This window comes from Hylobates moloch, unplaced genomic scaffold, assembly GCF_009828535.3.
Source record: "Hylobates moloch isolate HMO894 unplaced genomic scaffold, HMol_V3 SCAFFOLD_2, whole genome shotgun sequence".
In the NCBI taxonomy this organism is placed as follows: domain Eukaryota; kingdom Metazoa; phylum Chordata; class Mammalia; order Primates; family Hylobatidae; genus Hylobates; species Hylobates moloch.
In genome coordinates this window covers 17,042,266-17,059,778 of record NW_026652277.1, presented here as the reverse complement: position 1 = coordinate 17,059,778, position 17,513 = coordinate 17,042,266, and the positions used below count along the sequence as shown (strand labels likewise).

Sequence of the window (17,513 nt, the reverse complement as noted above, 5' to 3'; positions counted from 1 at the left end):
TTCTGCTGTGCTTACATTTTAAAACTCTTTTTCCTAGGACCCTCATTAGAATCACAGAGAATGAATTCTGGAAAGGTAGCTCTTTATCAATACCCGGAAAGCGCCTGCAGCCTCTACCTTATGGGAACTTTTTCACATCTGATTAGAGAGGCTCAGAGTTTAATAAACAGAAGAGGTGCCTGGGAGCCATGGGTTTGCGCCTTCAGGTCGTTAGCCTCGGTCTGTGAACTGTAAGCCTTAAGTAGTTGTTAACACTTCATGGAAATCCAGGAAGCACTGCATTTAGAACTGAAGAAGAATTCTGACCTGAGACTTGAAACAAATAAAAACAAACAAACAAAAGAAACAGAGAAAGAAAATAGCACCTACAGTGAAAAAAAAAAAAGGAATTTTTACAATTTTAATAAAGATCCCTTTCTCAAAAGGAATTTGTAATGCAAAGATGATTTGACATCTGGATGCAAAGGTGATTTTGCAGATTTTCGATTTTATCTTTATAGATCCAGGTGAAAAGCATTAAGTCAGATTCTCCCAGAATCAACCTACTCCTTGAAAGTTAAGCATTTTTCAAAGTGTATGAACTCTCCTGAATTCTAGAACTCGGTGCAGTACAGAAAGTCTCAATTCTTTCTTTGGGGGATGCCACATGGATGAGCAGTGTATTCTCTTTTGAACCTGGGTTGCATGGAGGAAATTGCTGAAGGTAGAACGCAGCAAGGGTTAGACTCTTATCAAGCCAGAGGCTTCTTTTCAATTTATTTTAGGGCACATTGTTCGGGTCACCTGATAATCCTGCTCCCGTAGGGCAGCTTATACATCTTCCACGTAAAAGGAGAGCCTCAAATGTCTCAGTTATACAGGCTTTGAAGCATTTATATGTACATTGTATGGTACCCTTTGAATCGAGTCTAGGTAGGTTTTCAGCAAGATGCTACCAGCATTACTTTGGGAACAATTACCTATGCTATGGTGGTACCATTTTGGGAAGCATCCAAGGGGAAGAGGCTTAGATAATGATGTTTCCCCAATTACAACACACTCTAGTGTAAACTGTAGAGAAGTGAATGTCAAAACACAAAGGTTTGAGTTGTTTACAAACCGTATGCTTTGGTCATATAACTTACCCTATCTCAACCCCAATTTTCTCATCTTTAAAATGGGAATAATAGCCGGGCACGGTGGCTCACTCCTGTAATCCCAACACTTTGGGAGGCCGAGGCGGGCAGATCACCTGAGGTCGGGAGTTCGAGACCAGCCTGACCAACATGGAGAAACCCCTTCTCTACTAAAAATACAAAATTAGTCAGGTGTGGTGGCGCATGCCTGTAATCCCAGCTACTTGGGAGGCTGAGGCAGGAGAATCACCTGAACCCGGGAGGCGGAGGTTGTGGTGAGCTGAGATTGTGCCGTTGCACTCCAGCCTGGACGGGAAGAGCAAAACTCAGTCTCAAAAAAAAAAAAAAAAAAAAAGGAATGATAGTATTTTCTGCCTCCTTGTGTGCTGTGGAAATCGGGTGGGGGTAATGGCAAAAGTGTACAGTGTTTTACCGGGTTAAGCCTTGTGTCTACTAATCTGGTGGGGATATTTACTGCCATGGAAGGTGAAACCTTACATTATAGACAACTGAGATGTCATGGAAATGGCAGGATTTCTGATGAATACTCACAGTGTCCTCCATTTCTTAATGTATTCTCTTCTTTTTACCCAACAAGGGAGCAACAGCTGTACCCATTATTGTGAACATGTCTAGTTGACTTTAGAGTCACCCAAGATCAGAACTGACTCTGACTTTAGGGGTGATGGGAAATAGCGTAATAGAGATAAAAATTCCATTTTGTTTTGTTTGTTGTAAGCAGCGCAGCTTTATACCAACACTGGCTCTTACTCTCTGTCACATGGATGAGCTGGAAAGTGACAAGAGCATATGCTTATCACTCCGCCACTGCACACAAAAGCTGGAAAATCCCCTTAGCCTGTGACATCTTCGATTATAATTCTGATATTTTTCCTGGGAGATTATAACTAGTGCTTTGGGGTTGAATGATTGAATGTTGATTTTTGATAGTGAGATCTTCAAAAGTTGCAAGGGGGATGGCTAAACCAACTCTGGTACATCCATACCATGGAATACTACTCCAGCAATAAAGAACAATCTGCTGCTACACAAGATGTATTAGTCTGTTCTTGCACTGCTCTAAATAAATACCTGAGATGGGGTAATTAATAAGGAAAAGAGATTTAATTGGCTCATGGTTCTGCAGGCTGCACAGGAATCATGGCTGGGGAGGCCTCAGGAAACTTATAATCATGGCGGAAGACAAAGAAGAGGCAGTCACATCTTAAATGGCCGGAGCAGGAGGAAGAGAGAGAAGGGGGAGGTGCTACACACTTTAAAACAACCAGATCTCGTGAGAACTCAGTCACTGTCATGAGAACAGCTAGAGGGAAATCCACCCCCATGATCCAGTCACCTCCCACCAGGCCCCTCCTCCAACACGGGATTACAATTCGTCATGAGGTTTGGATGAGGACACAGACCCAAACCATGTCATATGATAGCACATATGAATCTCAAAACACATTTAGGCTGAGTGAAAGAAGTCTTACATAAAAGCACACATGTGGGCCAGGCATGGTGGCCCGCATGTGTAATCCCAGCACTTTTGGAGGCCGAGGGTGGCAGATCACCTAAGGTCAGGAGTTCAAGAGGAGCCTGGCCAACATGGTGAAACCCCGTCTCTACTAAAAATATAAAAATTAGTTGGGTATGGTGGCGGGCGCCTGTAATCCCAGCTACTCGGGAGGCTGAAGCAGGAGAATCACTTGAACCTGGGAGGTGGAGGTTGCAGTGAGCTGAGATCTGGCCACTGCACTTCAACCTGGGTGACATAGTGAGACTCCATCTCAAAAAAAAAAAAAAAAAAGCATACATGTGATATAATTCTGTTCATGTACTAGAACAGGAAAAACGAATTTGTGGTGAAAAATCATCAAAAAAGTGTCTTCTGGGGCTTGGCGTAGGGTCTGGAGATAGGAAGTGTTTGAAGGTGACATACACTCAGATCTATAATTTACTTTGAATTGTAACAAGTATAACTATAAAACTGGATTAATAGACAGATACACAATAAGGAAATATAGTGAAAAGTTAATTGTCAAATCTAGCTGCTGGTTATTCAAGTGCTTATTTTCCAGTTCGTTTAACTTTCCTATAGGTTTGGAAATCTTATACGATATTTAAAATATATAATTTCAGAAAAAGGCCTGGTGCGGTGGCTCAGGCCTGTAATTCCAGCATTTTGGGAGGCTGGGGCGGGTAAATCACTTGAGGTCAGAAGTTCGAGACCAGCCTGCTCAACGTGGTAAAACCCCATTTCTACTAAAAATACAAAACATACGCCGGACATGTCGGTGCACGACTGTAGTCCCAGCTACTCGGGAGACTGAGGTAGGAGAATTGCTTCAACACAGGAGATAGAGGTTGCAGGGAGCCGAGATCCCACCACTGCACTCCAGCCAGGGCAACACAGTGAGACTCTATCAAAAAAAAAAAAAAAAATTCAGCAAAAACACTATTAATATGTTTTAAAAAGCATAAGGGGAAATTTGATTTAGTATTTTTGGTGATGCAATATTCTTGTAGGCACTGAATATCCTTAGAGAAATTGTTTGCCAAAGGTAAACGAGAATTTATTATGTTGCTTTTTCTCAAAATGCTGGATAAAAGAGCCATTAAAAATTATATATTCGTAAGAATTTCTGAATTTGCAATATGTCACACAAATTTTTATCAAATTAAATGTATAATTAAAAACTACTTAGTTTCATGTTTTTGACTACACACCATTTCATTTTCATTTTTTCTCTTTTGTTAATCTCCATGAACCATCTTTTTTAAATGGTAGGTTATAAAATACAAAAAGAAATCATAAGTGGGTGACAGAATCCAATTAAGAAGGATATACCATTTTAATGAATATTTTAACTTATTTAAGGTAACTGATAAGAAGTATTGTTAAAAACCTTAACTTTGAGGTGCAGATATCACCCTTACTTGAGAATTATTGGAATTCAGAAGACTAAATTTTAGATGACCTTGACAAATTAGAGCATTGTATTTTTTCAAAAGGGCAAAATTCAGTAGAAACATGTTTGGAAGCTTACTCTGCAGGACCAAACCAAGAATAGAAGTGTGGGCTGAGGAAAGACTATTTCTAATGACTCACTACCATCAACATTTCTTGCTGAATATTCACTGACTCTTGTCTTACGACTGGATCTGGCTTGGATACAGATTTTTAAGTAATATGGAGAAATAAGTTGAGGTTTAAAGAGAAACAAGATGACTAAAATCATGAAAAACTGGTCCTGTGAGGAAAACCTGAGAGAAGAGAAAATTCTGTAAACTCTTCAAGATTGAAAAAGGCTAAAGCTTTGCTTGATTTCCATTTCCAAGTACGTGAAGTATTTTCATAAGGAGATTCTATGAAAATCTAACAAGGAAAATAGATTTACATTAAAACATAGTTTCATTGTGCAAATGCAGAAATCTCTTTGACTTTAAGGTTGATTAAACCCTGGAACAATTATCAAGAGACTTTAAGGAATCTACATCATTAGAGAATTAAAGAAATGAAATATGAATTCTAAGTGATTCTACATGCACCTGCCAGAGGTTGGGGGTTAACTCAGATGATCCTTGAAAGCACTTCCTAGGTCTACATTCTAATAAAAATGTTTCACTCCATGGTAATCATTTTGAAATGTAGCTTGGCATTAATTTATGCTTCGCTGGGCTTTCTATAAGGAATGGCAACTTTAAATTTGCCCCACTTAAAAATTCACTGTATTAGATATTTCTTTTTTTCATTGGACTTGTCTCACAATAAATTATTATGTATTGTTTTAGTGACTGTGATACTGTTCTTAACTTAAATTCTGTATTTTATAATTATTGTAAAATCATTATGATGAATCCTCTCTTTTTTGTCTTTAGTGTTATAACAGCATCATCAGAAGAAAGTTCGTATTTTTAAAAATGTTATATTCATGAGTATTTTCTATTGGTGAGAAGGTCCCTACATAAGTATGTTTAACTGCTTTACCATTTATCTTGCCAAGTCACCATGCTACAATCCAGGGCCAGTTAGAAGTCTAGTGAGATTAAAAAAAAAAAACTACCAGGTGCAGTGGCTCTCGCCTGTAATCCCAACACTTTGGGAGGCTGAGGGCGCAGATCACTTGAGGCCAGGAGTTCAAGACCAGCCTGGCCAATACGTTTGGACCCTGTCTTTACTAAAAATACAAAAATCAGCCGGGCATGGTAGCAGGTGCCTTTAGTCCCAGCTACTCAGGAGGCTGAAGCAGGAGAATTGCTTGAACCCGGGAAGCAGAATTTGCAGTGAGCTGAAATTGTGCTGCTGCACTCCAACCTGGGGGACAGAGCAAGATTCTGTCGCAAAAAAAAAAAACGCTTTTGTTGCAATCGCTTTTAATGTTTTTGTCATGAAGTCTTTGCCCATGCCTATGTCCTGAATGGTATTGTCTAGATTTTCTTCTAGGGTTTTTATGGTTTTGGATTTTACATTTAAGTCTTTAATCCACCTTGAGTTAATTTTTGTATAAGGTGTAAGGAAGGGGTCCAGTTTCCGTTTTCTGCATCTGGCTAGCCAGTTTTCCCAGCACCATTTATTAAATAGGGAATCCTTTCCCCTTTGCTTGTTTTTTTCAGGTTTGTCAAAGATCAGATGGTTGTAGATGTGTGGTGCTATTTCTGAGGCCTCTGTTCTGTTCCATTGGTCTATCTGTCTGTTTTGGTACCCGTACCATGCTGTCTTGGTTACTGTAGCCTTGTAGTATAGTGTGAAGTCAGGCAGCATGATGCCTCCAGCTTTGTTCTCTTTGCTTAGGACTGTCTTGGCTATATGGGCTCTTTTTTGGTCCCATATGAAATTTAAAGTAGTTTTTTCTAATTCTGTGAAGAATGTCAATGGTAGTGTGATGGGAATAGCATTGACTCTATAAATTATTTTGGGCAGTATGGCTGTTTTCACAATATTGATTCTTTCTATCCATGAGGATGGAATGTTTTTCCGTGTGTTTGTGTCCTCTCTTATTTCCTTGGGCAGTGATTTGTAGTTCTCCTCGAAGAGGTCCTTCACATTCCTTGTAAACGATATTCCTAGGTATTTTATTATTTGTGGCAATTGTGAATGGGAGTTCACTCACGATTTGGCTCTCTGCTTGTCTGTTGTTGGTGTATAGAAATGCTTGTAATTTTTGCACATTGATTTTAAACTAAAGAGCTTCTGCACAGCAAAAGAAGCTAGCATCAGAATGAACAGGCAACCTACAGAATGGGATTTTTGCAATCTACCCATCTGACAAAGGTCTGATATCCAGGATTACAAGGAACTTAAGCAAATTTACAAGAAAAAAAGAACCCCATCAAAAGTGGACAAAGGATATGAACAGACACTTCTCAAAAGACGACATTGATGCAGCCAACAAACATAAGAAGAAAAGCTCATCATCACTGATAATTAGAGAAATGCAAATCAAAACCACAGTGAAATACCATCTCATGCCAGTCAGAATGGCAATTGTTAAAAAGTCAAGGAATAGCACATTGGGAGGCTGAGGCAGGCAGATCACTTGAGGTCAGGAGTTTGAGACCAGCCTGGCCAACATGGTAAAACCCTGTCTCTACTAAAAAAATTAGCCAGGCATGGGTGGTGCACACTTGTAATCCCAGCTACTCAGGAGGCTGAGGCAGGAGAATCGCCTGAACCCAGGAGGCAGAGGTTGCAGTGACCCGAGATCATGCCACTGTACTCTAGCATGGGGGACAGAGCAAGACTGTCTCAAAAAATAAAAAAATAAAGTCAAGAAATAGATGCTGGTGAGGCTGTGGAGAAATAGGAATGCTTTTACACTGTTGGTGGGAGTGTAAATTAGTTCAACCATTGTGGAAGACAGTGTGATGATTCCTCAAGGATCTGGTACCAGAAATACCATTTGACCCAGCAATCCTATTACTAGGTATATAGGCAAAGAAATATAAATCATTCTACCATAAAGGCACATGTACACATATGTTTATTGTAGCACTGTTTACAATAGCAAAGACATGGAACCAACCCAAATGCCCATCAGTGATAGACTGGATAAAGAAAATGTGGTACATATACACCATGGAATACTATGCAGCCATAAAAAGGAATGAGATCACGTCCTTTGCAGGGACATGGATGAAGCTGGAAGCCATCATCCTCATCAAAGTAACACAGGAACAAAAAACCAAACACCACATGTTCTCACTTATAAGTGGGAGTTGAACAATGAGAACACATGGACACAGGGAGGGGAACATCTCACACGGGTGCCTGTTGGAGGCAAGGGGAGGGAGAGCATTGGGACAAATACCTAATGTATGTGGAGCTTAAAACCTAGATGATGGGTTAACGGGTGCAACGAATGACCATGGCACACATGTACCTATGTAACAAACCTGCACATCTGCATATGTATCCTGGAATTTAAAGTAAAATAAAAAAAAAAAACTAAAAAAGAAATCAAAATAAGATTAAACAAAAGACAAAAAAAGAACGAAAAGAAAGAAAGAGAGTCAGTCCCAATCCTCAAGGGATATAAAGCCTGGAGGACAAAAATCAAAGTCACCTTTGTGCATAATTATCTTCTTTTTGAAAGTCAGTTTGGCAAAATCCTCTTTTGCATTGTCCAATGTGGTCTGTATTTTCGGTTTCTTAGTCTTATACCTTGGCCTCCTTTTTATTCTTTTCCTTTGCAGAGCAAAACTTGCTTCCTGCTGTGATGCTGTTCAAAACTTTGTTGTTTCTCAGGATAACACTCCAGTTGGGACTAATATGAGTTACGAGGTGGAAAGCAAAAAAGAAATCCCAATTAAGAAGAACATTTTTCATATGTTTCCAGTGGTGAGTAAAGATTTGTGGTGGGTTATTTGTGTTACCATTCCAGGTGAATTTTCTTTTACTTTAAGCTGTAACTTACAATTATGGTGGAATCAATTAAAATACCACATTGTTATGTTGCATAAAATTTAGATAGTGGGCCATTTTTTAAAAGGTCCATTTTGAATGCAGTGTGGCTCTGTAGGGAAGGATTATTTATATCTTAAATGATAAGCTCTTCCAGTCCTGAGTCTTCCAGACTCTTCTTTGAATGAGATGAGACACTTGGGCTCCCTGCTTAGTAATTACTGAGGCTTGTGAAGACGGCCATTTTTCACCTCCAGTAAGATTCTTCCAATTGTCAGTTGTGGTGACTAAATCAATTCCTTCACAAGGAACGGTGCGTTTATGTGGCTCATCTTTGGGAAGTAAATATGTAAGAATTTATAGTCAATAAACGTACCCAACGTAAGATAGAGATTGTTGTCTGCTGTGTTCACTGATATATCCCAAACCCCTAGAACATTTCCCAGTACATGTATGCACTCACTACCTATTCTTAAAATTAGAAAAATGAGTAATGATATGATATAAAACCACTTCACACAGTAAGGAGAAACTCGACCCTTAATGCAAATCCACACTTGGGGAAGTTTTGGTTCTGAGGAACACAAACATCTCATTGCTTATAAACATACACTCTCCAGCATCTTTCTATGATTCCACTAAAAAACAATTAGGCCATATCAAGATGGTCAAAATAGGATCCCTCTATATATGCAGTATACTAACTGTAGGATATGAGATTCTTACAGTTTTCTTTTGTTGGAGCTTTGACCTCTTTCAGCTAAATTTTGTTGCTCATGTAAATTGTTCCAATTTTTTTTATATTAGGATTCAGAGGAAGAATAACTTGCTGAGCATGACTGAGAAATAAATATGATAGAAAAAAATACTGTAAATTTTCTGGAAGAAAAAGGGCACAAAAATATAACTTTTAAAGCTTTCTCATGATGCCCTGAAATGACCAGTGATTGAAAAGATGATAAGGAAAGAGTATTTATCTTTCCTATCAGGGAAAGCCTTGGAAAGTTGGACAGTGAGCCCTTTCACTCATTCATCCATGCAGGTTTTGCCAGTGTCTGCCATGTTTTCGACTGACCAGAACAGAGGAGCGGCAACTACTTTACTCTCATTTGGCACTTTGAAAGGATTACCTTAATATAGGCCTGATAATTATGTATGCAACTGGGAACTGCATCCACTTTCCAAATTTATACTGATTTTCTTTTTTAAACTGGGGAGAGGAAATTCTGCAGTCAACACAGCAGCAATTGCAGAGCCAAGTCCCTTTATTTGTGTTGCTTCAGCCTTCTCCTTTCATGGACGGGGCTCGTGGCGGAGATGTCCTCTTTCCCACGTTGCTTTACTCTGCCCTTCTACATGAAACTCTCCAGGATGAAGTGCTGGGCACACAAGAAGATTGCATTAAATGTTTTAATGAAATGATATGGAGCTACTTCCTCCACAAACTTTGCAAGTTACTTGCAGAGAAAAAAATAAAAGTTGATTTTCAACCAGAGTGGGCAATGAGCAGTCAGTGGAGCGTGCACATTTGCATTTTCTTAGGAGGTTTATTTAAGGAAATGTTGAGATTTGTAGTTTATTTAAATTCATACTGAACATGAGATACTAAAGCATATAGATGTTTTCCTCCCAGTTGACCAAGAAACCAGAGAAAAACATTCCTTATTGTGAATGCATAATTTGAGATATGTTTCCTTCAGTAATCTTTTCTACTTTATACCATAATGAGCCTATTTGCATTTTTGCATCCTACCCTATCTATACAATTCAGAATTTATGATGTCACCATTTAGTAGATACTGGCTGAAGCCATCTTGAGCTAGAAGTTCAGTGACATGAAATAGCCTGAGGTATCTAGGAACCATTCATTTAAGAGCCAGTCACTCTGCTAGCCATTGCAGATATAACAAGGAATAAGATATATAACTATACATAATTATCATTTTAATCCATGGAATGTGAGAAACGATAATATGTAGTGGTTTAGAGCAGGTACTCTGGAGCAAACTGTCTGGGTTCCTATCCCAGTTCTGCCACTTTCTAGCTGTTACTTGGACTCATGCCTCCATTTTCCCATCTGTAAAACACTCAAAAGGTTGCTGTGTAGGTTAAATGTGCTAATAAAGTATGTACTTGAAATAGTGCCTCTTGCTTAAAAAACGCAATATGACTTTTACATTTCAAAGACAAACCTACAGAGACAGTTGTACTGAAACCGAGTTTCTCTGCTAGTTGGGCAGCTCCCAGAGCCAGCATCAGGGGCAGACAGCAGTCACAGCGGTTCTGGGGCATCTTCTGTCACTCTGGGCTGCTCAGAACCACATCGGCCCTGGGCTGTTGCCAGTGGGGCTGGTAAACTGACTTTGGCAAGGGCGATGTGCCTTGATTTTGTAAACTTTGCCAAGTTCAGTGGTGTCAATACCCCCACCCTGAACAATTTTTAGTTACCAATGGTTTAAAAAACCAGCTCACAAAATTCCTGAATATTTACCAGTGGCCCCTTCAATGGTTACAGGCCAGGGTCAGGTTCGTTCTGCGCATGTGCAGTAAATTAATTGCCGTGATACCGGTTTTGCAAAAGAAATAAGATTTATTCACAAAGCCGCCTAGTGAGAAGGTGGGATAGCTTGTTGAAAGCCCATGAGATGGATATTGAAAGCTGTGCACATTGCACTATGCAAGATCGGGAGGGAAAAATGAGGGGAAATTAAAAGATAATTAACAGACTCTCTGCTCTTGAGGACTTACACCTTAATCCTACAGACAAAATCGGTAGATCAGGACCTCATCACTGGGAAGCATGAGCTGGCACCCTGGCTGTGGGCTCAAGGTCACATTATTATTACTGCATGGAAAGTGACGGGGAAAGAGAAGGAAAGTGCACCATTGAATTGAAAAGTTAGATTTCAGGCTGCAGAGAACTTGGGGAAAATAGGAAACCTTCTGGGGTAAGCAGGCCGGGTCCTAAAAGGAATAAAAAAGATTCAGGTCTTGGAAATGAATTTGAAATATGTCAGTCCAGTTGGTAGGTCTCCCTGAAGCACGCTGGCTGGTCATTCGCAGAGACGGCAGGCATAAATCTAATGCCTTACTGAGCCTGAAGGTCTAACTATTTAAGAAGCACAGGAAATTTTTGCTAAATCGCCTATTAATTTTATGCCTTAGAATAGATTTAATGCTGCTTCGTAATTTCTTTATTTTCTCTTTCTTGCTGAAAATGTCCTTGTTTATCAGAAAGGCAGAATATGGGGTTTTTCCATTCTAGTTTTTTTCCTTAATTATGTGATGAAAAATACATGATATTGTATTTTGTATTATTACATTATGCTGTGTATCCTATGATGTCTATTTCTCTCAAGATAAATGAAACTTAGGTTCACATAATGATTTATTTTATTTTATTTTACTTATACATTTTTTAAAATTTAAGAAACAGGGTCTTGCTCTGTCGCCCAGGCTGGAGGGCAGTGGTGCAATCATGGCTCACTGCAGCCCGGAACTCCTAGGTTCAAGTGATTCCCCTACCTCAGCCTCCCAAGCAGCAAAGAGTACTGGCGCTCTTCACCAAACTCAGCCAATTTTTCTATTTTTTGTAGAGACAAGAGTCTTGCTTTGTTGCCCAGGCCCATCTTAAAATCTTGGCCTCAAGTGACTCTCACCTCAGTCTCCCAAAGTGCTGGGATTACAGATGCAAGCCACTGCACCCAGCTGGTTTCTTTTTGTTGTTGTTGTTTTGTTTTGTTTTGGAGACGGAGTCTCATTCTGTTGCCCAGGCTGGAGTGCAGTGGTGCCATCTTGGCTCACTGCAACTTCCGCCTCCTGGGTTCAAGCAGTTCTCCACCTCAGCCTCTCGAGTAGCTTGGATTACAGGCACCCACTATCACGCCCAGCTAATTTTTTCTGTATTTTTTGTACAGACGGGGCTTCACCATCTTGGCCAGGCTGGTCTTGAACTCCTGACCTTGTGATCCACCCGCCTTGGCCTCCCAAAGTGCTGGGATTACAGGTGTGAGCCACTGCACCCAGCCCCGGCTGGTTTTTTATACTAAGTCATAATAAGTTGATTAGTAAACTGGGCTGCTGCTTTTTCTTGTTCTTATTCTTCTCCTTAGCATGTATAAAGAGTTAAGTTACTAGAATTAGGCTGTTGTCTATGGTTCTAAAATTAACGGTATTTCATGGTAGTTTTCCACTTTCTCCTGCTAGTCCCAGCCTTTTGTGGAGTACCCTTATAATCAGTGTGCAGTGGTCGGAAATGGGGGAATTCTGAATAAGTCTCTCTGTGGAAATGAAATAGATAAATCCGACTTCGTTTTTAGGTAAGACCTGTCAAATTGGTTTCTTTGAAACAAAAGATCAGTTGGGTACTTCAGAGGGGGATAGTGTAAAGATATCTGTTGTATATTTTCACCTTTGAACTCTGTTACAAAAGTCTACTAATTACCCGGGAAGGTTTTCCTGAAGTGTTATATGGCTCATGAGTTCCTCAGAATGTCAGTACCAGAAGAATCAAAATGTGCTATGTTTATATATGTTTAGGAAACTCTGGGTGAAGTTGTGGTGAAAGAGGGTTTGGTAGTGCAGGACCTTTCAGAGCGTTCAGTATGTTAATGGGTACTATGGCTACCTTGGGAGGCCTCCGGAGGGCAGCATGTCTCAGACTCACCTGACCTTGAAGATCTTTTTTTATTTGTTTGTTTGTTTTTGTTTTTGTTTAACAGAGCATTTCAAGGATGTTTTGTTCTTAGACAATACTTGGGAAAATGCTGATCAAGACATTTTTCAGGCCTGCAAACTATATCATTATTTCGTTTTCTGGCTTGCAATTTAAAAAACAAATTTGTGCAGCTTCTAAGTTCTGGTTTTTTAAAATGTTTTCTGGCCGGGCGCGGTGGCTCACGCTTGTAATCCCAGCACTTTGGGAGGCCGAGGCGGGTGGATCACGAGGTCAGGAGATCGAGACCACAGTGAAACCCCGTCTCTACTAAAAAAAAGACAAAAAAAAAATTAGCCAGGTGTGGTGGCGGGCGCCTGTAGTCCCAGCTACTCGGAGAGGCTGAGGCAGGAGAATGGCATGAACCCGGGAGGCGGAGCTTGCAGTGAGCCGCGATTGCGCCACTGCACTCCAGCCTGGGCGACAGAGCGACACTCTGTCTCAAAAAAAAAGAAAAAATGTTTTCTATCTGAGTATCAGCTAGCATGCAAAAATAGAAACAAAATGGTTTTTCTGCGTGCCTTGTACTAATAAGCCATACCAAAGCATCTCCACTGTCTCAGTGTAATGGAAAGGTAATTCATCCTTCTGAGGATGGGTTTCAATTGAAATGCACCTTTTCCAAGACTAAGTGGAAGTCTGGTTCTTCCTGTTTTAGGAGCACTGATTTCATACATCAGAGGAGATGCTTTGATCCCTCTTGATTTAATGCTGCCCTTTTAAGCAACTGAAAAAGAAACAGGGTTTCTAGTAAACAGCTCCCTCCCAATTTTAATCTCATTTTTACATTTTGTGCTGCAGGTAATGATGAAGCCACAATAGACCCGACAGTGCAACAATTATTGAATGTGTTCTTCATGATTAGTGTTAAAATGGCCAATATCTGAATGGTTTACCCATTTTGTTCAAGTACTCAGTGTGAAAAAGCCATAAGGAAGATAATTCTTCTTGCAGTAGACTTTTTATAGGCTTAAAATTCCCAAAACATCTGTGATAAGGATCAGGCCTAAACATTCATTATACTTTATAGCAAGTATAGGCAATACAATACGTTTTGATTTAAAACCCAGAAGAAAAATATCTCAGCAGATATTTCATTTATAATTCTAAAATAACTGTCTGTGTTTCTAGATTCCACATTTGCTGATGACAGGTATTTTCCTGAATATAGAATTCCCTTTAAAACTAGCCATTCGAACTGAAAGGCAAAATGAGGGCTAGACGTGTTTGGTGTCATTAAAATATATTTAATTTTTTAAAGCCTGTACTTATTTTGGTGCTTCAGGTTGATAGTTCATAAAACAAACTTTTATTTTTCATTTCAAGAGATCTGGAGCTGTGAATTAAGCGTGTGAGGAACAAAAATAGGCAACGACTATATATACTACTGCTATACATGACTATACCGGTTTATATATACACATATATATATATTAGAGTAGTAGTAATATATATAATCATATATATATTACAGTAGTAGTAATGTATAATCACATATATAAGAGTAGTAATAATATATATAATCACATATATACTATAGTATACTGTAACACATAATCCAGTAGTATTTATATATTACATATTATCTATACATATAATACATATGTATGATAAATATATAATACTCTATCATAGATAGTATATAATATATTGTACATTGCATAGTATATAATAGTATATTGCATACTATATAATATACTATATAATACAGTATTATGTGTAATTATATATGTATAATATGCATACATTACATATGTACATATTATATAACAATATGCATACATTTTACACATCTATAATAGCATATATACATATATTCTGTATAAAATTATATAACAGTATTATATGTAATTATACATATATAATATGTATATATTACATATTATATATACATATATAATAAATACAATTATATAACAGTATGTGTTATATATGTATAGGTATACATATTATATATTACATATTATATACATATTATGTGTTATATATGTATAACATGTATGCATATTATATATTACATATTATATATACATGTTATATAATATACATATATCACATATATACATATATAATATACTAATATTACATATATAATCTATAATAGGTATGCATGTACATGTATAATAACATATAATGCTGTTATATAATTTAAATGTAACATATATGTACATATGTATAGTACATACCATGACCTATACTACTGTTTGTGCGTGTGTGTGTGCGTGCGTGTGTACTCTATATTCAGGAAAATACCTGGCATCAGCAAAAATAGAACCTAGAAACACGGGCATTTTAGACTCATAAATTAAATATATTCTGAGATATTTTTCTTTTAAGTTTTAAGCCAAAACTTACTGTATTTCGTCTATAAAATACCCTTCCCTATGGAGTCTCCTATGATATTCTCCTAGAAATCACTTTTGATTATTCAGAAGAATATGAGACTGTTCTAGAAAGGACATTTGTTGTGGGAGGCCCACTACTGAGATCACCTTTATGGCCTAGTACCTATGATTAATCTTTATCATTTAATATTTATTATTAATATTTGATTCATATTTATTTTACCAAGGTGCCGTATTTATTTTATTTTCTGACATAGCTTTTATATCAATGAGGGAAGTTCATGTTTCATTCATTCATGTGTTTTATAGGACATGGTACAGCTTATTTCATTTTCAGTCATGTTATAGACCACATCAACTTTGAGCAACCTTCCTTAGGAAGCACTCAAAGATGCTCCCTTTTTATGTTTAGCCTTACTACTTGAAATTCAGTAAATGATATTTAGAAAGTCATAACCAATTTTTCCTTTTTTGTGACAAGAATATAATTACTCAAAATTAGAATTCTTAATTTGTTTTCCAATTTAAAAGCAAATTAGTACTCAAAGGAAGATGAGAACATCAGTATGAAAACATCACTATAAGAACACTAGGATTTTATTTATTAACACCATAATTTGGCAGCAAAACTATCCACATGGGAATCAGGAGGTTTTCATTTTTTTAATTTAGTCTTTGCTTCTGGCAGACTGTATAATTTAATCACAGTACATCAAGTTTTTAAGAATATGCAAATTGGTGATCATACCACTATGGGAACATAATCAATAGAAATAATATAAATAACAATTTTAATAAAAGGATTAGGAACTCTTTTAAACTTAGACAAGGTGTAATTGTCATTTCTGGTTTTGATACTTATAAAAGTCATTATCCATATTGAAAGCATTTATCAAATTGTATATTTTAGCCAGGCACAGTGGCTCATGCCTGTAATCCCAGCACTTTGGGAGGCCAAGGCGGGTGGATCACTTGAGGTCATGGGTTCAAGACAAGCCTGGCCAACGTGGTGATACCCTATCACTACTAAAAATACAGAAATTAGCTTGGTGCATGCCTTTAGTCCCAGCTACTCAGGGGGCTGAGGCAGAAGAATTGCTTGAATCTGAGAGGCGGAGCTTGCAGTGAGCCCAGATAGCACCGCTACACTCCAGCCTAGGCAACAGAGCGAGACTCTGTCTCAAAAGTGTATATTTTACACAACATTGAAATGTCAACTAAGAACTGAGTAATTACTAAAGTAAATAATTTAAAAAAGAAACCAAATGGATTCTGAGGGTCTCTTAAGGTGTAACCTCCCCCCAACCACAGGAGATGTTAGTAAAGATGTTGGCAGTAAAACAAATCTTGTGACTATAAATCCTAGTATCATAACTCTGAAGTAAGTAGCTGCAAGTTACATAACTGATCAAGAACATTTTTTCATTGTTCAACATGTTTCTCAGCTTAAGCACTAATCTTGTTGCTGAGACTGACTTGCAATACAGGTGGAATGAGTTTCTGGAAAAATATATATGAATTCATTTGCAAATTATGGCATTCTATCAAGGTTGTTTTTCATAAGAGTTATGACTCAGTTGTACTTCCAATGTCATAAGCTAATCAAATGAGAACGTATTTATTTCTTCATCTCTTTTAACAATAATGAAGCCACTTTTTTCCATTTTCTTTTAGAGTGTTAGCATTACTCTTCTATCTTGGTAGCACTTTCTTGATAAAACTTACTCTATTTAGAAACTTCAGAGAGTAAAGGCTAAGACAACCTGGCAAAATAGTTATCACGTTGGAAAGTTTATTACTAAAAAATAATTACCATCTTTCATTTCTGCAATGTAACTACCATAAAATTGTTGGCTAATAAATAATCTTATACAAAGTTTCTACTCCATTGTTTTCATCAAAAGTGACTGATAAGCATTAGTAATAGAATATGTTTGTGCTAATAGTTATAGCATCTCTTGAAAGAAAAAAATAAATATTGAACTTGCCTTTCAAAGCATATTTTCTAAACACTCACAATTATACTTACAAAGATACTAAGTTATTTAAATCATACATATAGATACTACAATGTGTGGAGGAAATTTTTAAAAATAACCTATACGTATATCTATATTTGCATTTATTTTAAATCTTCTTTCCCTCTTTCCTTCCTTCCTTCCTTCTTTCCTCCCTTCCTTCCTCCCTCCCTCTCTTCCTTCCTTCCTCTCTCCCTTTCTTCCTTCTTTCCTCCCTTCTTCCTCCCTCCCTTCCTTCCTTCCTCTCTCCCTTTCTTCCTTCTTTCCTTCCTTCCTCTCTCCCTTCCTTCTTTCCTTCCTTCCTCTCTCCCTTCTTTCCTTCTCTCCTTCCTTCCTTCCTTCCTCCCTCCCTTCTTTTCTTCCTTCCTTTCTTCCTTCCTCCCTTTCTTCCTTCTTTCCTTCCTCCCTCCCTCCCTT

General features: G+C 37.9%; 1 protein-coding gene across 1 annotated transcript in view; it reads left to right on the top strand.

Annotated features, from left to right (window-relative positions):
* Positions 1-17,513, top strand: part of ST8SIA6 (ST8 alpha-N-acetyl-neuraminide alpha-2,8-sialyltransferase 6) — a 124,894-nt gene that overhangs the window by 103,685 nt on the left and 3,696 nt on the right. Inside the window, exons 5-7 of the mRNA XM_032163368.2 lie at positions 7,812-7,956; positions 12,226-12,338; positions 16,367-16,459. Of these exons, the coding sequence (XP_032019259.1) occupies positions 7,812-7,956; positions 12,226-12,338; positions 16,367-16,459 (351 nt within the window). The remainder of the gene's footprint in view (positions 1-7,811; positions 7,957-12,225; positions 12,339-16,366; positions 16,460-17,513) is intronic.